The sequence below is a fragment of the Pleurodeles waltl genome, chromosome 3_1 (genome assembly GCF_031143425.1).
Source record: "Pleurodeles waltl isolate 20211129_DDA chromosome 3_1, aPleWal1.hap1.20221129, whole genome shotgun sequence".
In the NCBI taxonomy this organism is placed as follows: Eukaryota; Metazoa; Chordata; class Amphibia; order Caudata; family Salamandridae; genus Pleurodeles; species Pleurodeles waltl.
In genome coordinates this window covers 1,921,968,354-1,921,983,851 of record NC_090440.1, presented here as the reverse complement: position 1 = coordinate 1,921,983,851, position 15,498 = coordinate 1,921,968,354, and the positions used below count along the sequence as shown (strand labels likewise).

Here is a 15,498-nt window from a genome sequence, read left to right as displayed (position 1 = left end):
CTCAGGGGGGACAGGTTTTGGTACTCACAGTCGTAGAGTAGTCCGGGGGTCCTCCCTGAGGTGTTGGTTCTCCACCAGCCGAGTCGGGGTCGCCGGGTGCAGTGTTGCAAGTCTCACGCTTCTTGCGGGGAGTTACAGGGTTCTTTAAAGCTGCTTCTTGAAACAAAGTTGCAGTCTTTTTGGAGCAGGTCCGCTGTCCTCGGGAGTTTCTTGTCGTCGTCGAAGCAGGGCAGTCCTCAGAGGATTCAGAGGTCGCTGGTCCCTTTGGAAGGCGTCGCTGGAGCAGAGTTCTTTGGAAGGCAGGAGACAGGCCGGTGAGTTTCTGGAGCCAAGGCAGTTGTTGTCTTCTGGTCTTCCTCTGCAGGGGTTTTCAGCTGGGCAGTCCTTCTTGTTGTTGCAGGAATCTGATTTTCTAGTGTTCAGGGTAGCCCTTAAATACTAAATTTAAGGGCGTGTTTAGGTCTGGGGGGTTAGTAGCCAATGGCTACTAGTCCTGAGGGTGGGTACACCCTCTTTGTGCCTCCTCCCAAGGGGAGGGGGTCACAATCCTAACCCTATTGGGGGAATCCTCCATCTGCAAGATGGAGGATTTCTAAAAGTTAGAGTCACCTCAGCTCAGGACACCTTAGGGGCTGTCCTGACTGGCCAGTGACTCCTCCTTGTTATTCTCATTATTTTCTCCGGCCTTGCCGCCAAAAGTGGGGGCCGGGGCCGGAGGGGGCGGGCAACTCCACTAGCTGGAGTGTCCTGCGGTGCTGTGACAAAGGGGTGAGCCTTTGAGGCTCACCGCCAGGTGTTACAGCTCCTGCCTGGGGGAGGTGTTAGCATCTCCACCCAGTGCAGGCTTTGTTACTGGCCTCAGAGTGACAAAGGCACTCTCCCCATGGGGCCAGCAACATGTCTCTAGTGTGGCAGGCTGCTGGAACTAGTCAGCCTACACAGATAGTCGGTTAAGTTTCAGGGGCACCTAGGCCCTCTGGTTATTTGCAATAAAAATCTAAGGGCATCTGGTGTTGCATTAAAATTGTACTGAGAAGTTGATACCAAACTTCCCAGTTTAGCCTTGCTGAGTACGTTTGAACAAACTCCCAGACCAACTCCCCGACCATATACTCTTATGGCTACCCTGCACTTACAATGTCTAAGGTTTTGTTTAGACACTGTAGGGGTACCATGCTCATGCACTGGTACCCTCACCTATGGTATAGTGCACCCTGCCTTAGGGCTGTAAGGCCTGCTAGAGGGGTGTCTTACCTATACTGCATAGGCAGTGAGAGGCTGGCATGGCACCCTGAGGGGAGTGCCATGTCGACTTACTCGTTTTGTCCTCACTAGCACACACAAGCTGGCAAGCAGTGTGCCTGTGCTGAGTGAGAGGTCTCCAGGGTGGCATAAGACATGCTGCAGCCCTTAGAGACCTTCCTTGGCATCAGGGCCCTTGGTACTAGAAGTACCAGTTACAAGGGACTTATCTGGATGCCAGGGTCTGCCAATTGTGGATACAAAAGTACAGGTTAGGGAAAGAACACTGGTGCTGGGGCCTGGTTAGCAGGCCTCAGCACACTTTCAATTGTAAACATAGCATCAGCAAAGGCAAAAAGTCAGGGGGCAACCATGCCAAGGAGGCATTTCCTTACATATATATGTTTTTTTTTTTTTTTTTTTAAACAGAAGAGCGATGACCTCCTCCTGGAGTAGATCTCCATGGCATTGAAATGTTTTCAATGTATCTCTGCGAAACTGGAACCCTACCAACTGTTAGAAAGAAAAGAAAATGCCCCACTGAAAACTGATCAGTATTTTACTGCTTAAGTGACCATTAAAAAAGGAAAAGAAACCACTACATCTGCCTGAATGCTGTGGAGTCTTCCTGCAGGCACACAAAAAAGACTCAAAAAGTGGAGAGGGTCCAAAAGGCACTAGTTTCCTGTACAAAATGCCTAGTTCATTGCATATTATGTGGGGACTTTGCCGGGGGACATGGACCCAAGTCCTCCAAAGAAGAGATAAAATGAAAAAAAAGTGGAAAAGTCCCTCGTTAAAGAATTTTTTTTGTTTAAGGTCCTAATGCCATAAATTAAATATAATTCAGGTGGACAAGATTTCAAAAATGCGTCGTTGTAATTAATTACTTTAATCACTGGTATCATATTGTAATTCATTATTTGTATCATTCACTTACCGCTTATCAATTTTTTGTTTCTAATTTTAAGGTCACATTTATCACGACTTTCTTAGACCTTACTAATCCACCCACGTATTCTCAATTTATATTCATTCACCTTTACTAGTTTCAAGAATCAATCAATATCTCATACTTTGGATTGATCTTTTCTTTCACATTTTTTTTATTCTTTTTTAATATTATTCCCAAGTATTGCCTTCTTGGGACTAATTAGCAACCGAGAAAACTAATCCATTGCATGTATTCTAGAAATTCTCACCCTTCGGTGTGGCTTTATTCTAATCACTCTTCTCACCAAATTATATTATTCTCAGTTGGATATTGTTTTCTTTTCTTTTCCTTTCAGCCTTGAGAAAGCCACGGCTTACGCGCCTGTTATGGGCGAAACACCTGTTGGCTGACTCCTTTGTCTCTCTTCTGGATTCATTTACTGATGTACCTTTTTTCAGGAAATATCTCGTCTTTTTCACAACGACATAAATAAGGAAATATAGGACTAACAACGACGCATTTTTTAAATCTTGTCCACCTGAATTATATTTAATTTATGGCATTAGGACCTTAAACAAAAAAAACAAAAAACAAAAAAATGTCTTTAACGAGGGACTTTTCCACTTTTTTTCATTCCTGCAGGCACACACCTGTCATACCGTTCTGTGCTGCTTTATCCAAGTGTACTGCATTTTGTGACTTTAAAAAATATCATGATAATTTAATTCCTTGCAGATTTTATCTTGCTGTGTCAGACTCTGGCAGTTCCCCGGCACTGCCTTGGACTTTTGCCATCACATGAATTAATGACGTATCCTCTACTCACAGGGCCAACTCAACAATCTATGAGGAATGAATAGAAATCCCTGTAATGGAGGTGATCCAAACTGCAGGTTGCCCTAACATCTACAGAGGAGTCCTCTATCTCTCCACAAATTCCCTCCTTACTCAGCTGCAGTGAATCTTCTCGTCTCTTAGGCTAATGTACATACCATGCTGCCTTTCCACTGCTCTGCTGTTCTTGTCTTGAGGTAGGGAGCACAGTTCCAATGCTGTTTTCGGAGGCAAACACCTGGTGCATACACTAGGATTTTTTGTATCCCTGGAATCTTGTTAAACAAGCTCCCAACTACTCAATGCATTTCTCAGACTATGACCAGAATTTATATTGTTCTGGGCTCTTCTGGAATGAGGTAAACTGCCATAATCATGTTGCAGTGTATGCCAACATTCTCTTTAACAGCTATAAGGACACATGACTTAAAGGACTCTGTAAAAGAGAAGTCATAGCACTGGATAGTAGATGCTGAAAACCCTGCCTCTGCTTGGTGATCAGATGACAACTGGGATCTACAAGCGCTGCAATAGGCAGAGAACGCAATCTCTCTCCCTCTTCCTCCACCAGGGTGACGTTACAAGTATCACTCAGTCAGAAGCGCTGGCAATGTCTGGCACCCAGCATGCACCTGAAAGCTGCTCAACCTTGTAAACATTGTTGTGCTCCTTCCAAAAAGGCTATAAGAGCAACAGTTAAAAGCGCTTTAAGGTAAGCCAAGCGAGCAAGTAGTCTCGGAGAACACTCCACCATACAGTTTTTCGAACAGAGTTTGAAGCATTGCATCACATTAACTGAAACAGAATTTGCAGGTCATGACAATGTACCACATATCTGAGAAAGTTGAGCTCATCTGTATGTTCAGGTTTAGAGATGGCAATACTACTTATTCAAATCTATCCTGTAAATTAGAAATATTAGATAACATACAAGAAGGAGTAGTTATATTTTGGATCAAATATTATATGTGGAGTGTTACCAACAGGTATTGAGTATACCCATCAATGGAAAGGTATTCTTTATGTATTCAGATTGTCCAGTTTTGGACTAGATGACGTGTGCAAAGGACGTGATTTACAACTACACATACTGTGAACTTGTGCTTTCATTTACTGAAACCATATCAGAACACACAGGCCAAAGGCATGTCTAGAGTTTAAGTATTGTTTTCAGAAATCAGAGGTTATGACAATACAAAGTGTGAATGGGGGGGGGGGGATTAAGGAGCCCGCGTTACCTTTTGTCTGATCATGGGCGAGGAATCTCTCGAACAGCTCATGCTGAATGGGAACTTGCTCAGTCGAGTTATAAGGAAGAATATCTTCATGGCTTACATAGTCCAGGCCTGATAGTAAAATAAGCAGATTATCATATAAAGAATTAAATATCTAACAAGACACAACACAATAGCCCCTTTCACACCATGGCCCTACCAATGGAGATCACATGATTAACTTGGTCATGTCCTTCTTCAATTACCAAAAACCATCAGCTCCTTTCCTCTCACCAAACTTGGTATCTTCATGTCATGATGACCAAGGCTTAGAAATATAACCAAATCATCACTAAGATATGTTTACAATCAATCCCAGTACACAAATGTTTTGGACCACCTTGCCCTTAAAATGTTAACACGCAGACAATTTTAAAGACATCAGCCATGCTACCTTCATGTTAGAATCAATGCTCTTAATGACATATTTCCAATACCTCAGTCGCCCTAAAAGTAGAAAAGCCAAAAGGCAGTTTATTAGCGCAGCATATTACCTTAAAAAATATAAGATAAAATGCTGCACTAGTCGAGGTTTTGCTCCAACACCTGGATACCTCGTCATGTTCCTGATTTTCCAGTTACATGAACACTCCTTTCAAATTTGAAAAATAAGTCAAGATTGTTATCCAATGTCTTTGTGATCTATTTACAAAACCTATAAATGATTTTGCAGTCAAGTCACCTGATAAAATCAACATGACCCAAACTCTTAAAATATTTATCAATGACTACTGTTCTAGCTGGAAACATATTCCCATAAATTCACAAAACCATTCATGGTGCTTTAAACTTTGCTTTCTGCAACAGCAAGCATCTATTCCTGCCTTGTTTTTCAGTAAACCAAGTCATAGAAGAAACTTATCTTTAGGTTTCAACTTCCTCATCACTGCTCAACAGTCAACTTTTTCCTCTTTACTTTAGCTAAGGAAAACTTCAGAGGAGAAGGAATGTAGTGGCCTACCTGGTATTGCATAGAGGGCTCGACTATCATCGTGGTTGGCAAGAAATGTCACCGCCTCAGTCTGTGATCTCTGCGACTATAAAAGGAGACAGAAATAAAAAATGTTTAACTCATTATTGGAAGATACAACAAGGTGCACAATCATGTTTTATTAAAATATGCTATAATCGAAACTGACTACTAAACAGTCAGCATAACGAAACAAGAGCTAAGTGTTTGGTCCATGAGCAATCAGAACAAACACAAAGAACAGCGATGGTCTCAATACAAAAATCCTGTGTAAGTAAACCTCCACCACTGACAATCAAAAAGAACAAAAGAATACATCAAAGCGGGAATTGTGGCTAGCTATCTATTTCTGCAATGCCTCAAGGGGCCAAATTATATTGGACTGCTTTTGTATTTCTAAATGCAATAGTCATCATCCAATCAACTTGAAGTGGGGCATCCGTAATGGGAGTATTATGGGCCAAATTTGAATGCAGCAGGTGCTCACGTATCTGGACAAGAAACAATTGATACTGCATTGACTCAGATTCAGAGGCTATTCTAATAAGGTATACATGATAGGGCCCACAAAACAGACTAGACATTGCTAAAGGATCAACCACATGCCAACAAAAGGGATAATCATATATTACTAAATTTGCTCACCAGACTGCTCTACAACTAACTACAACAGGGAAATTGATAGGATTAGAGGCATTCTAACATGCGTGGAGAATCTGGCAGTTAGCTAAAGTTTTTTGGTAGAGAGTTTGATCTTAGACCTCTCATTTTCCGTAAGCACATAAACAATTCAAGTTCTATAAGAAAGTCAATTCCTTACAAGAGTTACCAGGCCATGGTTATTTAAGGAGCTCTGACAAACAGACATGGCTCAGACTACATACAGGGTTTGTAGATTGTGGCAACTGCAAAGCTTGCAAGTACAGCCAGTGCCACTGTGCCTACATTTCTTATTTATAACTAGAAGATCAATAAATCAATTTCTTGTACACCAGATTTCTCACAAATGGACTAGAATACCCATGCAAAAAGGCATACACAGGGAGCACTATTTTCCTGGGAAAGAAGAGGATTTTAGAACATTCAAATGGCAAACAGAAATGTTTATCTCCTATATCGAGTAGTCAGACATTTTAAAGATAATCTTAACAGCAGGAGTGATACAGTAACATTATTTGACATTGGTAGGACTGCCAAGAATGCACAAGGAAGACATCGAGAACAACATGTGCAGAGACTTTTTTAAATGGAACACTAAACATTCTGGATTAGATACTGATGACTAGCTTACAGTTGATACTAGGGCGGTGACATGCTACTTGGGCAGTGACATGCTACTTGGGGGTTACAGAAGTTCTATACATTGAAATTAAAAGCTACTTTGACAAGGCCACTAAAGCATCATTAACTGTGGAATGGATGTAATGAAAATGTCACTTACCCAGTGTACATCTGTTCGTGGCATTAGTCGCTGCAGATTCACATGTTTGGCACAGTCCGCTGCCTGGTGTTGGGCTCGGAGTATTACAAGTTGTTTTTCTTCGAAGAAGTCTTTTTTGGTCACGGGACCGAAGGACTCCTCCCTCTTCGGCTCCATTGCGCATGGGCGTCGACTCCATCTTAGATTGTTTTCCCCGCAGAGGGTGAGGATGGAGTTGTTTGCTATAAATAGTGCCCATGCAATGGAGTGAATATGTATGTACGTTAAGAGTTTATAATAATTATTTACAAATGTACAAATGTTTAAGATTTATGATCTACTTCTAAACGGCTACAGGCTTCCCGGGGAGGTGGGAGGGTACATGTGAATCTGCAGCGACTAATGCCACGAACAGATGTACACTGGGTAAGTGACATTTTCAGTTCGATGGCATATGTCGCTGCAGATATACATGTTTGGCATAGACTATAAAGCAGTTACCTCCCCTAAAAGCGGTGGTTTAGCCTGTAGGAGTTGAAGTAGTTTGGAATAATGTTCTTAGTACAGCTTGGCCCACTGTAGCTTGTTGTGCATTTAGTATGTCTACACAGTAGTGTTTAGTAAACGTATGAGGCGTAGACCAGGTTGCAGCCTTACATATTTCGCTCATAGGAATGTTTCCTAGAAAGGCCATTGTAGCACCTTTCTTTCTGGTTGAGTGTGCCTTTGGTGTAATAGGCAATTCTCTTTTGGCTTTAAGATAGCATGTTTGAATACATCTGACTATCCATCTAGCAATGCCTTGTTTAGAGATTGGATTTCCTATGTGTGGTTTTTGAAAAGCTATGAACAGTTGTTTTGTTTTCCTGATTAGCTTTGTTCTGTCAATGTAGTACATTAGTGCTCTTTTGATGTCTAATGTATGTAGTGCTCTTTCAGCCACGGAATTTGGTTGTGGGAAGAACACTGGCAATTCTACTGTTTGATTTAAATGGAATGGTGAGATTACTTTTGGCAGAAATTTTGGATTTGTTCTTAGAACTATTTTATTGTTGTGTATTTGAATAAATGGTTCTTGTATGGTAAATGCCTGTATTTCACTTACTCTTCTGAGGGATGTGATTGCAATGAGAAATGCGACTTTCCAGGTTAGATATTGCATTTCACAGGAATGCATGGGTTCGAAAGGTGGACCCATGAGTCTTGTTAAGACGATGTTAAGGTTCCATGAAGGAACTGGTGGTGTTCTTGGTGGTATAATTCTTTTTAGCCCTTCCATGAATGCTTTAATAACTGGTATTCTAAATAGAGACGATGAATGAGTAGTTTGTAGGTAAGCAGATATTGCTGCGAGGTGTATTTTTATAGATGAAAAAGCGAGATTTGCTTTTTGCAAATGTAGTAAGTATCCTACTATGTCTTTTGTAGAGGCATGTAATGGTTGTATTTGATTGGTATGGCAGTAGTAAACAAATCTTTTCCACTTAGATGCATAGCAGTGTCTAGTGGAAGATTTTCTAGCTTGTTTTATGACCTCCATGCATTCTTGTGTGAGGTCTAAGTGTCCAAATTCTAGGATTTCAGGAGCCAAATTGCCAGATTCAATGATGCTGGGTTTGGATGCCTGATCTGTTGTTTGTGTTGTGTTAACAGATCTGGTCTGTTGGGTAGTTTGACATGCGGTACTAGTGAAAGGTCTAGTAGAGTTGTATACCAAGGTTGTCTTGCCCATGTGGGTGCTATCAGTATGAGTTTGAGTTGGTTTTGACTCAACTTGTTTACTAGATATGGAAGGAGAGGGAGAGGGGGAAAAGCGTATGCAAATATCCCTGACCAACTCATCCATAGAGCATTGCCTTGTGATTCGCGGTGTGGGTACCTGGATGCGAAGTTTTGGCATTTTGAGTTTTCTTTTGTTGCGAACAATTCTATCTGGGGTGTTCCCCAAATTTGAAAGTACTTGTTCAGAACTTGGGGGTGAATTTCCCATTCGTGGACTTGTTGGTGGTCTCGCGAAAGGTTGTCTGCTAGTTGGTTTTGTATTCCTGGAATAAATTGTGCTATTAGGCGAATGTTGTTGTGAATCGCCCACTGCCATATTTTTTGTGTTAGGAGGCACAATTGTGTTGAGTGTGTTCCTCCTTGTTTGTTTAAATAATACATTGTTGTCATGTTGTCTGTTTTGACAATAATGTATTTGTGTGTTATTATGGGTTGAAAGGCTTTTTACGCTAGAAATACTGCTAACAGTTCTAGGTAATTGATATGAAATTTTGTTTGGTGTATATCCCATTGTCCTTGAATGCTGTGGTGATTGAGGTGTGCTCCCCACCCTGTCATGGAAGCATCTGTTGTTATAACGTATTGAGGCACTGGGTCCTGAAATGTCCGCCCTTTGTTTAAATTTTTGCTGTTCCACCATGGAAGCGAGAGGTATGTTTGGCGGTCTACCAACACCAGATCTTGAAGTTGACCCTGTGCCTGTGACCATTGTGATGCTAGGCACTGTTGTAAGGGTCGCATGTGTAGTCTTGCGTTTGGGACAATGGCTATGCATGATGACATCATGCCTAGAAGTTTTAGCACAAATTTTGCTTGTATCTTTTGGTTTGGAAACATAGCACTTATTACTTTGTGGAATGCCTGCACTCTTTGTGGACTTGGAGTGGCAATTCCCTTTGATGTGTTGATGGTTGCTCCTAGATATTGTTGTGTCTGACACGGTTCTAGGTGTGATTTTGTATAGTTGATGGAAAACCCCAGTTTGTGAAGGGTTTGTATGACACATGTGGTGTCGTTTGCGCATTTTTTTACTGTGTTGGTCTTGATTAGCCAATCGTCTAGGTAAGGGAACACATGTATCTGTTGTCTCCTGATGTGTGCTGCTACTACTGCTAGACATTTTGTGAACACTCTTGGTGCAGTTGTTATTCCGAATGGCAACACTTTGAATTGGTAATGTATTCCTTTGAATACGAACCGTAGGTACTTTCTGTGAGAAGGGTGTATTGGTATATGAAAGTACGCATCCTTTAGGTCTAGTGTGGTCATGTAATCTTGCTGTTTGAGCAGTGGAATGATGTCTTGTAGTGTGACCATGTGAAAATGGTCCGATATGATGTAGGTATTTAGTGTCCTGAGATCTAATATTGGTCTTAATGTTTTGTCTTTTTTTGGAATTAGAAAGTACAGGGAGTAAACTCCTGTGTTTTTTTGTTGTATTGGTACTAACTCTATTGCATCCTTTTGCAGTAGTGCTTGAACTTCTAGTCCTAAAAGTTCTAAATGTTGTGGTGACATTTTGCGTGTTTTGGGAGGGATGTTTGGTGGGAATTTGTGGAATTCTATGCAATAGCCATGTTGGATTATTGCTAACACCCAATTGTCTGTTGTAATCTGTTGCCAAGATTGGTAGAATTGGCTTAGTCTTCCCCCCACTGGTGTTGAGTGAAGGGGTTGCGTGACTTGAAAGTCACTGTTTAGGTGGAGGTGTTTTTGGAGTCTGGAATCTTCCCCTACTCCTTGGGAATTGACCCCCTCTATATCCCCTGAAACCTCCCCTTTGGAAGGAACCCTGATATGGTGTGGTTCTTGTTTGTTGGCTGGTGGTGTCTGTGGGTTGGCCACGAAACCCCCCTCTAAATGGAGTTTTTCTAAAAGAGCCTCTGCTCTGCGGGGAGTAGAGTGCGCCCATGGCCTTGGCCGTGTCTGTGTCCTTTTTAAGTTTTTCAATGGCTGTGTCCACTTCAGGGCCAAAAAGTTGTTTTTCGTTGAAGGGCATATTAAGGACAGCCTGCTGGATTTCAGGTTTGAAGCCTGAAGTGCGGAGCCAAGCGTGTCTCCTTATGGTGACAGCAGTGTTGACTGTTCTCGCTGCAGTATCGGCTGCGTCCAGTGAAGAGCGGATTTGATTATTTGAGATTGTTTGTCCCTCTTCAACTATTTGCTGCGCCCTTTTTTGGTATTCTTGGGGAAGATGGTCTACGAGAAGTTGCATCTCATCCCAGTGAGCGCGGTCATATCTGGCCAGCAGCGCTTGAGAATTTGCGATGCGCCACTGGTTGGCTGCCTGTGATGCTACTCTTTTTCCTGCCGCATCAAATTTTCTGCTTTCTTTGTCCGGAGGTGGGGCGTCGCCAGATGTATGGGAATTTGCTCTTTTGCGAGCTGCCCCTACTACTACGGAGTCAGGTGGTAACAGCGAAGTAATAAACACTGGATCTGTGGGTGGTGGTTTGTATTTTTTATCCACCCTTGGGGTGATGGCTCTTGATTTTACGGGCTCTTCAAAAATTTGTTTTGCGTGCCGTAACATCCCTGGTAGCGTTGGGAGACATTGATATTGGCTATGTGTAGCCGAGAGGGTGTTAAATAAAAAATCATCCTCTATAGGATCGGAATGCAGTTGGACATTGTGGAATTCTGCAGCCCTAGCCACCAGTTGTGAGTATGAGGTACTGTCCTCTGGCGGTGACGGCTTTGTGGGGTATGAATCTGGATCATTGTCCGGCACTGGGGTGTCGTATAGGTCCCAAGCGTCTTGATCCTGATTATCTTGACTTATGGTAGTTTGCGCTGGTGAGTGCATTTGTGGCGGTGTTTGTGCCGGCGATGCCTGTTGTGGTGGAGAGGGCGGAGGCGTGACTTTTTTAACCACTTTGGCTTGTGGTTGTGCGTTATCCTTGAGGAGACTGATCCTTCTTTTCCTCATTATTGGGGGAAGGGTTGATATCTTCCCTGTGTCTTGCTGGATGTACAGTCTCTTTTGTGTGTAGTCTGATTCTACACTTTGGAGCTCTTGTCCAAATCTGTGCATCTGGTCACTCATTCCTTGTTCCTCTGTGTAGGATGAAGGTGTGGTATTTTTCGGCGCCGAGTGAGAATCTTTTTTCGGTTTCGGCACCGACAGAATTTTTGTTCCTTTCGGCATGGATTCTCGGTGCCGATGTTTTTCGGTGCCGGTATCTTGTTTTTGTCTCTCGGAGCCGCTATCTCGGCTCCGAGGTTGCTCCATGGCGGTCCCTCGACCGGAGTCGGGTGTCTTCGCTATGGGCGTGCCCTTTTTCGGCGCCTTCGACGGGTCGCCTGTTTTATGGGTCGAGCCATGGCCTGTTGGCAGTGGCGTCCCCTGGGCTTTCGTTTTGTCGATGGTTTTACTTTTCGACGTCTTACTCACAGTTTGTTGCTGTTGTTCGACGTCGGAGTCTCCGGATTCTGAGTCCGGAACCGAGAATGTTTCCTCTTCGTCGTCGAAACGTTGTTTTGTCGGCGTGGACGCCATTTGTAGACGCCTGGCTCTTCGGTCCCGGAGTGTTTTTCTGGACCGGAAGGCTCGACAGGCCTCACAGGTATCCTCCTTGTGCTCGGGGGACAAGCACAAGTTACAGACCAAGTGCTGATCTGTATAAGGATACTTACTGTGACATTTTGGGCAGAAACGGAACGGGGTCCGTTCCATCGGCTTCGATGTCGCACGCGGTCGGGCCGACCAGGCCCCGATGGGGGAATCGAAGCTACCCCAAAGTCTTCCGATGATCGGTGTCGATGTACCTAACTATCCCGATACCGAACGGAACAATACCGACGCTTTCTTCCGAGATTCTGACTAACTTTCCGAACCGAAACACGGAGCGAAAAGGAATACGTCCGAACCCGACAGCGGAAAAAAACAATCTAAGATGGAGTCGACGCCCATGCGCAATGGAGCCGAAGAGGGAGGAGTCCTTCGGTCCCGTGACCAAAAAAGACTTCTTCGAAGAAAAACAACTTGTAATACTCCGAGCCCAACACCAGGCAGCGGACTGTGCCAAACATGTGTATCTGCAGCGACATATGCCATCGAACATACTGTTATCCTTGCAATCTCATTCCCTTTAACACTCTCTCATGAAGCGTAACCATTTTAGATAATATGAATTGACAACTCCTGACAATCAAACATTAGAGCTAACACATTTTGATACTCAATCAATATGACGTTTTGATATTCATTATAAAATTGTTTGCAATATTTTTTGCAATATGCTGTTAAAAGGAAAGTTTTGAATTATCAATCTATTTTCCAAATCTTTGTTTGAAAAGTATTAGTCTGTTTTCTTGTATTTGATAGTGCAGTGTATATTTTCTGTATTAACCAGAACAGTTTAAAGGATACCCGGCAAGGGAACTGTGTCACTAATTACACTGAGAAATCTCCATAGGAGTTGGAAAGTGTGAGCAGCTGTCCTAAATAAATAAATACACAACAGTTACTCTTGAGTGACTGCTATCTTCTTTGAAGGAAAGGACTCTGAAATGGAACACCGCAGTCCATCATCCGCTTGCAAGCAAAGATGACATTAGGTAGATGGGGACTTGTAAAGCAAGTATCTGTGAAACTATACACGTAAAAATTATGCGTTGCTTACAACCAGGACCACAAAAAACATTTTGACTCTGTGGCTGAACCGTTTTTTGCATAATTATAGTTTTACCACATAAAAAATTGTTATCTCAAATGGATCAAAAATTACAAAAAAGAAAAGCACCAAACATAGATCAATGAAATGGAAGTCTCTTCGCAAAGTTTAACTGATGAACTTTGGGTTGCTGTACTGAGGTGTTAAAGTGGTACTAGTGACACAACATTGCCCAGACAGTTTTAGTTTCGGAAATGAGAACTAACGTTGTCACTGATTTTAGATTGCATGATTTGCGTTTTCTAGGTTCATAATTTTATCAATCCTGCTGCATAGTGCTGCCATCTACTGCCGCACAATTCCAGTGGCTCTGGTTTTAAAACTTTAACGTACACTTTAAAAAACTGTGAAATTCATTTAAAAACACAGCTGTAGAGTTACAAAATAAAACCTAAAAACCACAGAAATTCGCCAACTATTGTTAGTGCTGCAATCCAGAACACCAAATGTAATGCTCTTGACCTCAACCTTGATATAACCGAGGCAATGACACATGTTCATCCAGGTCAGATTTCTTATCACATTACAGTTAACACTATGAATGAGACAGCTATTAATGTAGTATTCTTTATTGATTTAGGTGTGTATTAATTAATGATGCTGTTCTTCTAGGTGCTGTTACTTATTGGCTACTTATGGTGTAACTTTAGTTATTGAGAACACAATTTAAGTTGGGTCATATGAAGTCTCGCTGTTGACCATTACAGCTACACCTGCATAAACAGATTCACTGTTATCACTGCGCAACTGCCACAAGTGATAATGGAGCAAACTCTATAGAGGAAGGCTTGAGGCAGGACCTTCACGTATTGTATGATATTGCTAATGATACTCACTATATGTGGACAGTCTCTGGCGTCTATAAGCACCTGGTAGTAAGTGTGGGTGTTGCCCTTCACCTCTTTAGATCCATGGTTTGCAGTGTTCTCAGTCCTGAACAGAAAGACAAACTGAATTCCATAGTACAATAACAGTGATAATGTTAGACTTTACAATCTGCACACTGGGATACCAACAACACAAATTAAACAGCATGTCACAAATATGGTTTCTCCAGTAGCAAACAGTGTACAGATTCACAAGTACAAAATGTTTTTAGGTTTTGTATGGAGCTCAGTTATTTGGTGGTTACTTGGCATTCTTCTGAGCTACATAAAGAAAAGGATCTTGACCTGTCGCAAGTTTCTTTTGAAGTACATCATTAAATTACCTATCGATCCCAGACTAGCCGACGGGCTTTTTCCCAGCTGTGGAGCACCTACTGAAAGATCTATCAGAACACTACCTCTGGAATCAAGTGATGGTTTTCAAGTATGCTCATGTTGTACGAAGACCCTAAGCGGGGATGTAGGAGTTTCTTTTTCCTTAGGACCAGTGGTTCCAGGTCGTTGGCTGAACAAAACATTGTGCTTAGCATACTATATTGAATACATTTTGCCAACAAACTTTAATTAATATAGGGTTTGTGTAGGAAGTTGGCTCTGTATGTGCTATTTCAAAGTAAGGAATAGCATGCCCAGAGTCCAAGGGTTCCCCTTAGAGGTAAAATAGTGGTAAAAAGAGATAATACTAATGCTCTATTTTGTGGTAGTGTGGTCGAGCAGTAGGCTTATCCAAGGAGTAGTGTTAAGCATTTGTTGTACATACACATAGACAATAAATGAGGTACACACACTCAGAGACAAATCCAGCCAATAGGTTTTGTTATAGAAAAATATCTTTTCTTAGTTTATTTTAAGAACCACAGGTTCAAATTTTACATGTAATAGCTCTTTTGAAAGGTATTGCAGGTAAGTACTCTAGGAACTTTGAATCATTACTTTAGCATGTATACTTTTTACATAAAACACAATAAGCTGTTTTAAAAGTGGACACAGTGCAATTTTCACAGTTCCTGGGGGAGGTAAGTTATTGTTAGTTTCAACAGGTAAGTAAGGCACTTACAGGTTTCAGTTTTTGGTCCAAGGTAGCCCACCGTTGGGGGTTCAGAGCAACCCCAAAGTTATCACACCAGCAGCTCAGGGCCGGTCAGGTGCAAAGGTCAAAGAGGTGCCCAAAACGCATAGGCTATAATGGAGAGAAGGGGGTGCCCCGGTTCCAGTCTGCCAGCAGGTAAGTACCCGCGTCTTCAGAGGACAGACCAGGGGGGTTTTGTAGGGCACCGGGGGGGCGGGGGGGGGGGGGGGAGACGACAAAGTAGCACAGAAAGTACACCCTCAGCAGCGCGGGGGCGGCCGGGTGCAGTGTGCAAACACGCGTCGGGTTTCCTTCAGTTTTCAATGGGAGACCAAGGGGCCTCTTCAGCGATGCAGGCAGGCAAGGGGGGGGCTCCTCGGGGTAGCCACCACCTGGGCAAGGGAGAGGGC

The 15,498-nt window shown here is 42.6% G+C and overlaps 1 protein-coding gene across 1 annotated transcript in view; it reads right to left on the bottom strand.

The window, feature by feature from the left end:
- The window catches only part of POLDIP2 (DNA polymerase delta interacting protein 2), a 200,970-nt gene that overhangs the window by 85,299 nt on the left and 100,173 nt on the right, over positions 1-15,498 (bottom strand). The window contains exons 4-6 of the mRNA XM_069226155.1: positions 13,969-14,065; positions 5,246-5,321; positions 4,249-4,356 (exon numbers count right to left, since the gene is read on the bottom strand). Coding sequence (XP_069082256.1) covers positions 4,249-4,356; positions 5,246-5,321; positions 13,969-14,065 — 281 coding nt within the window. The remainder of the gene's footprint in view (positions 1-4,248; positions 4,357-5,245; positions 5,322-13,968; positions 14,066-15,498) is intronic.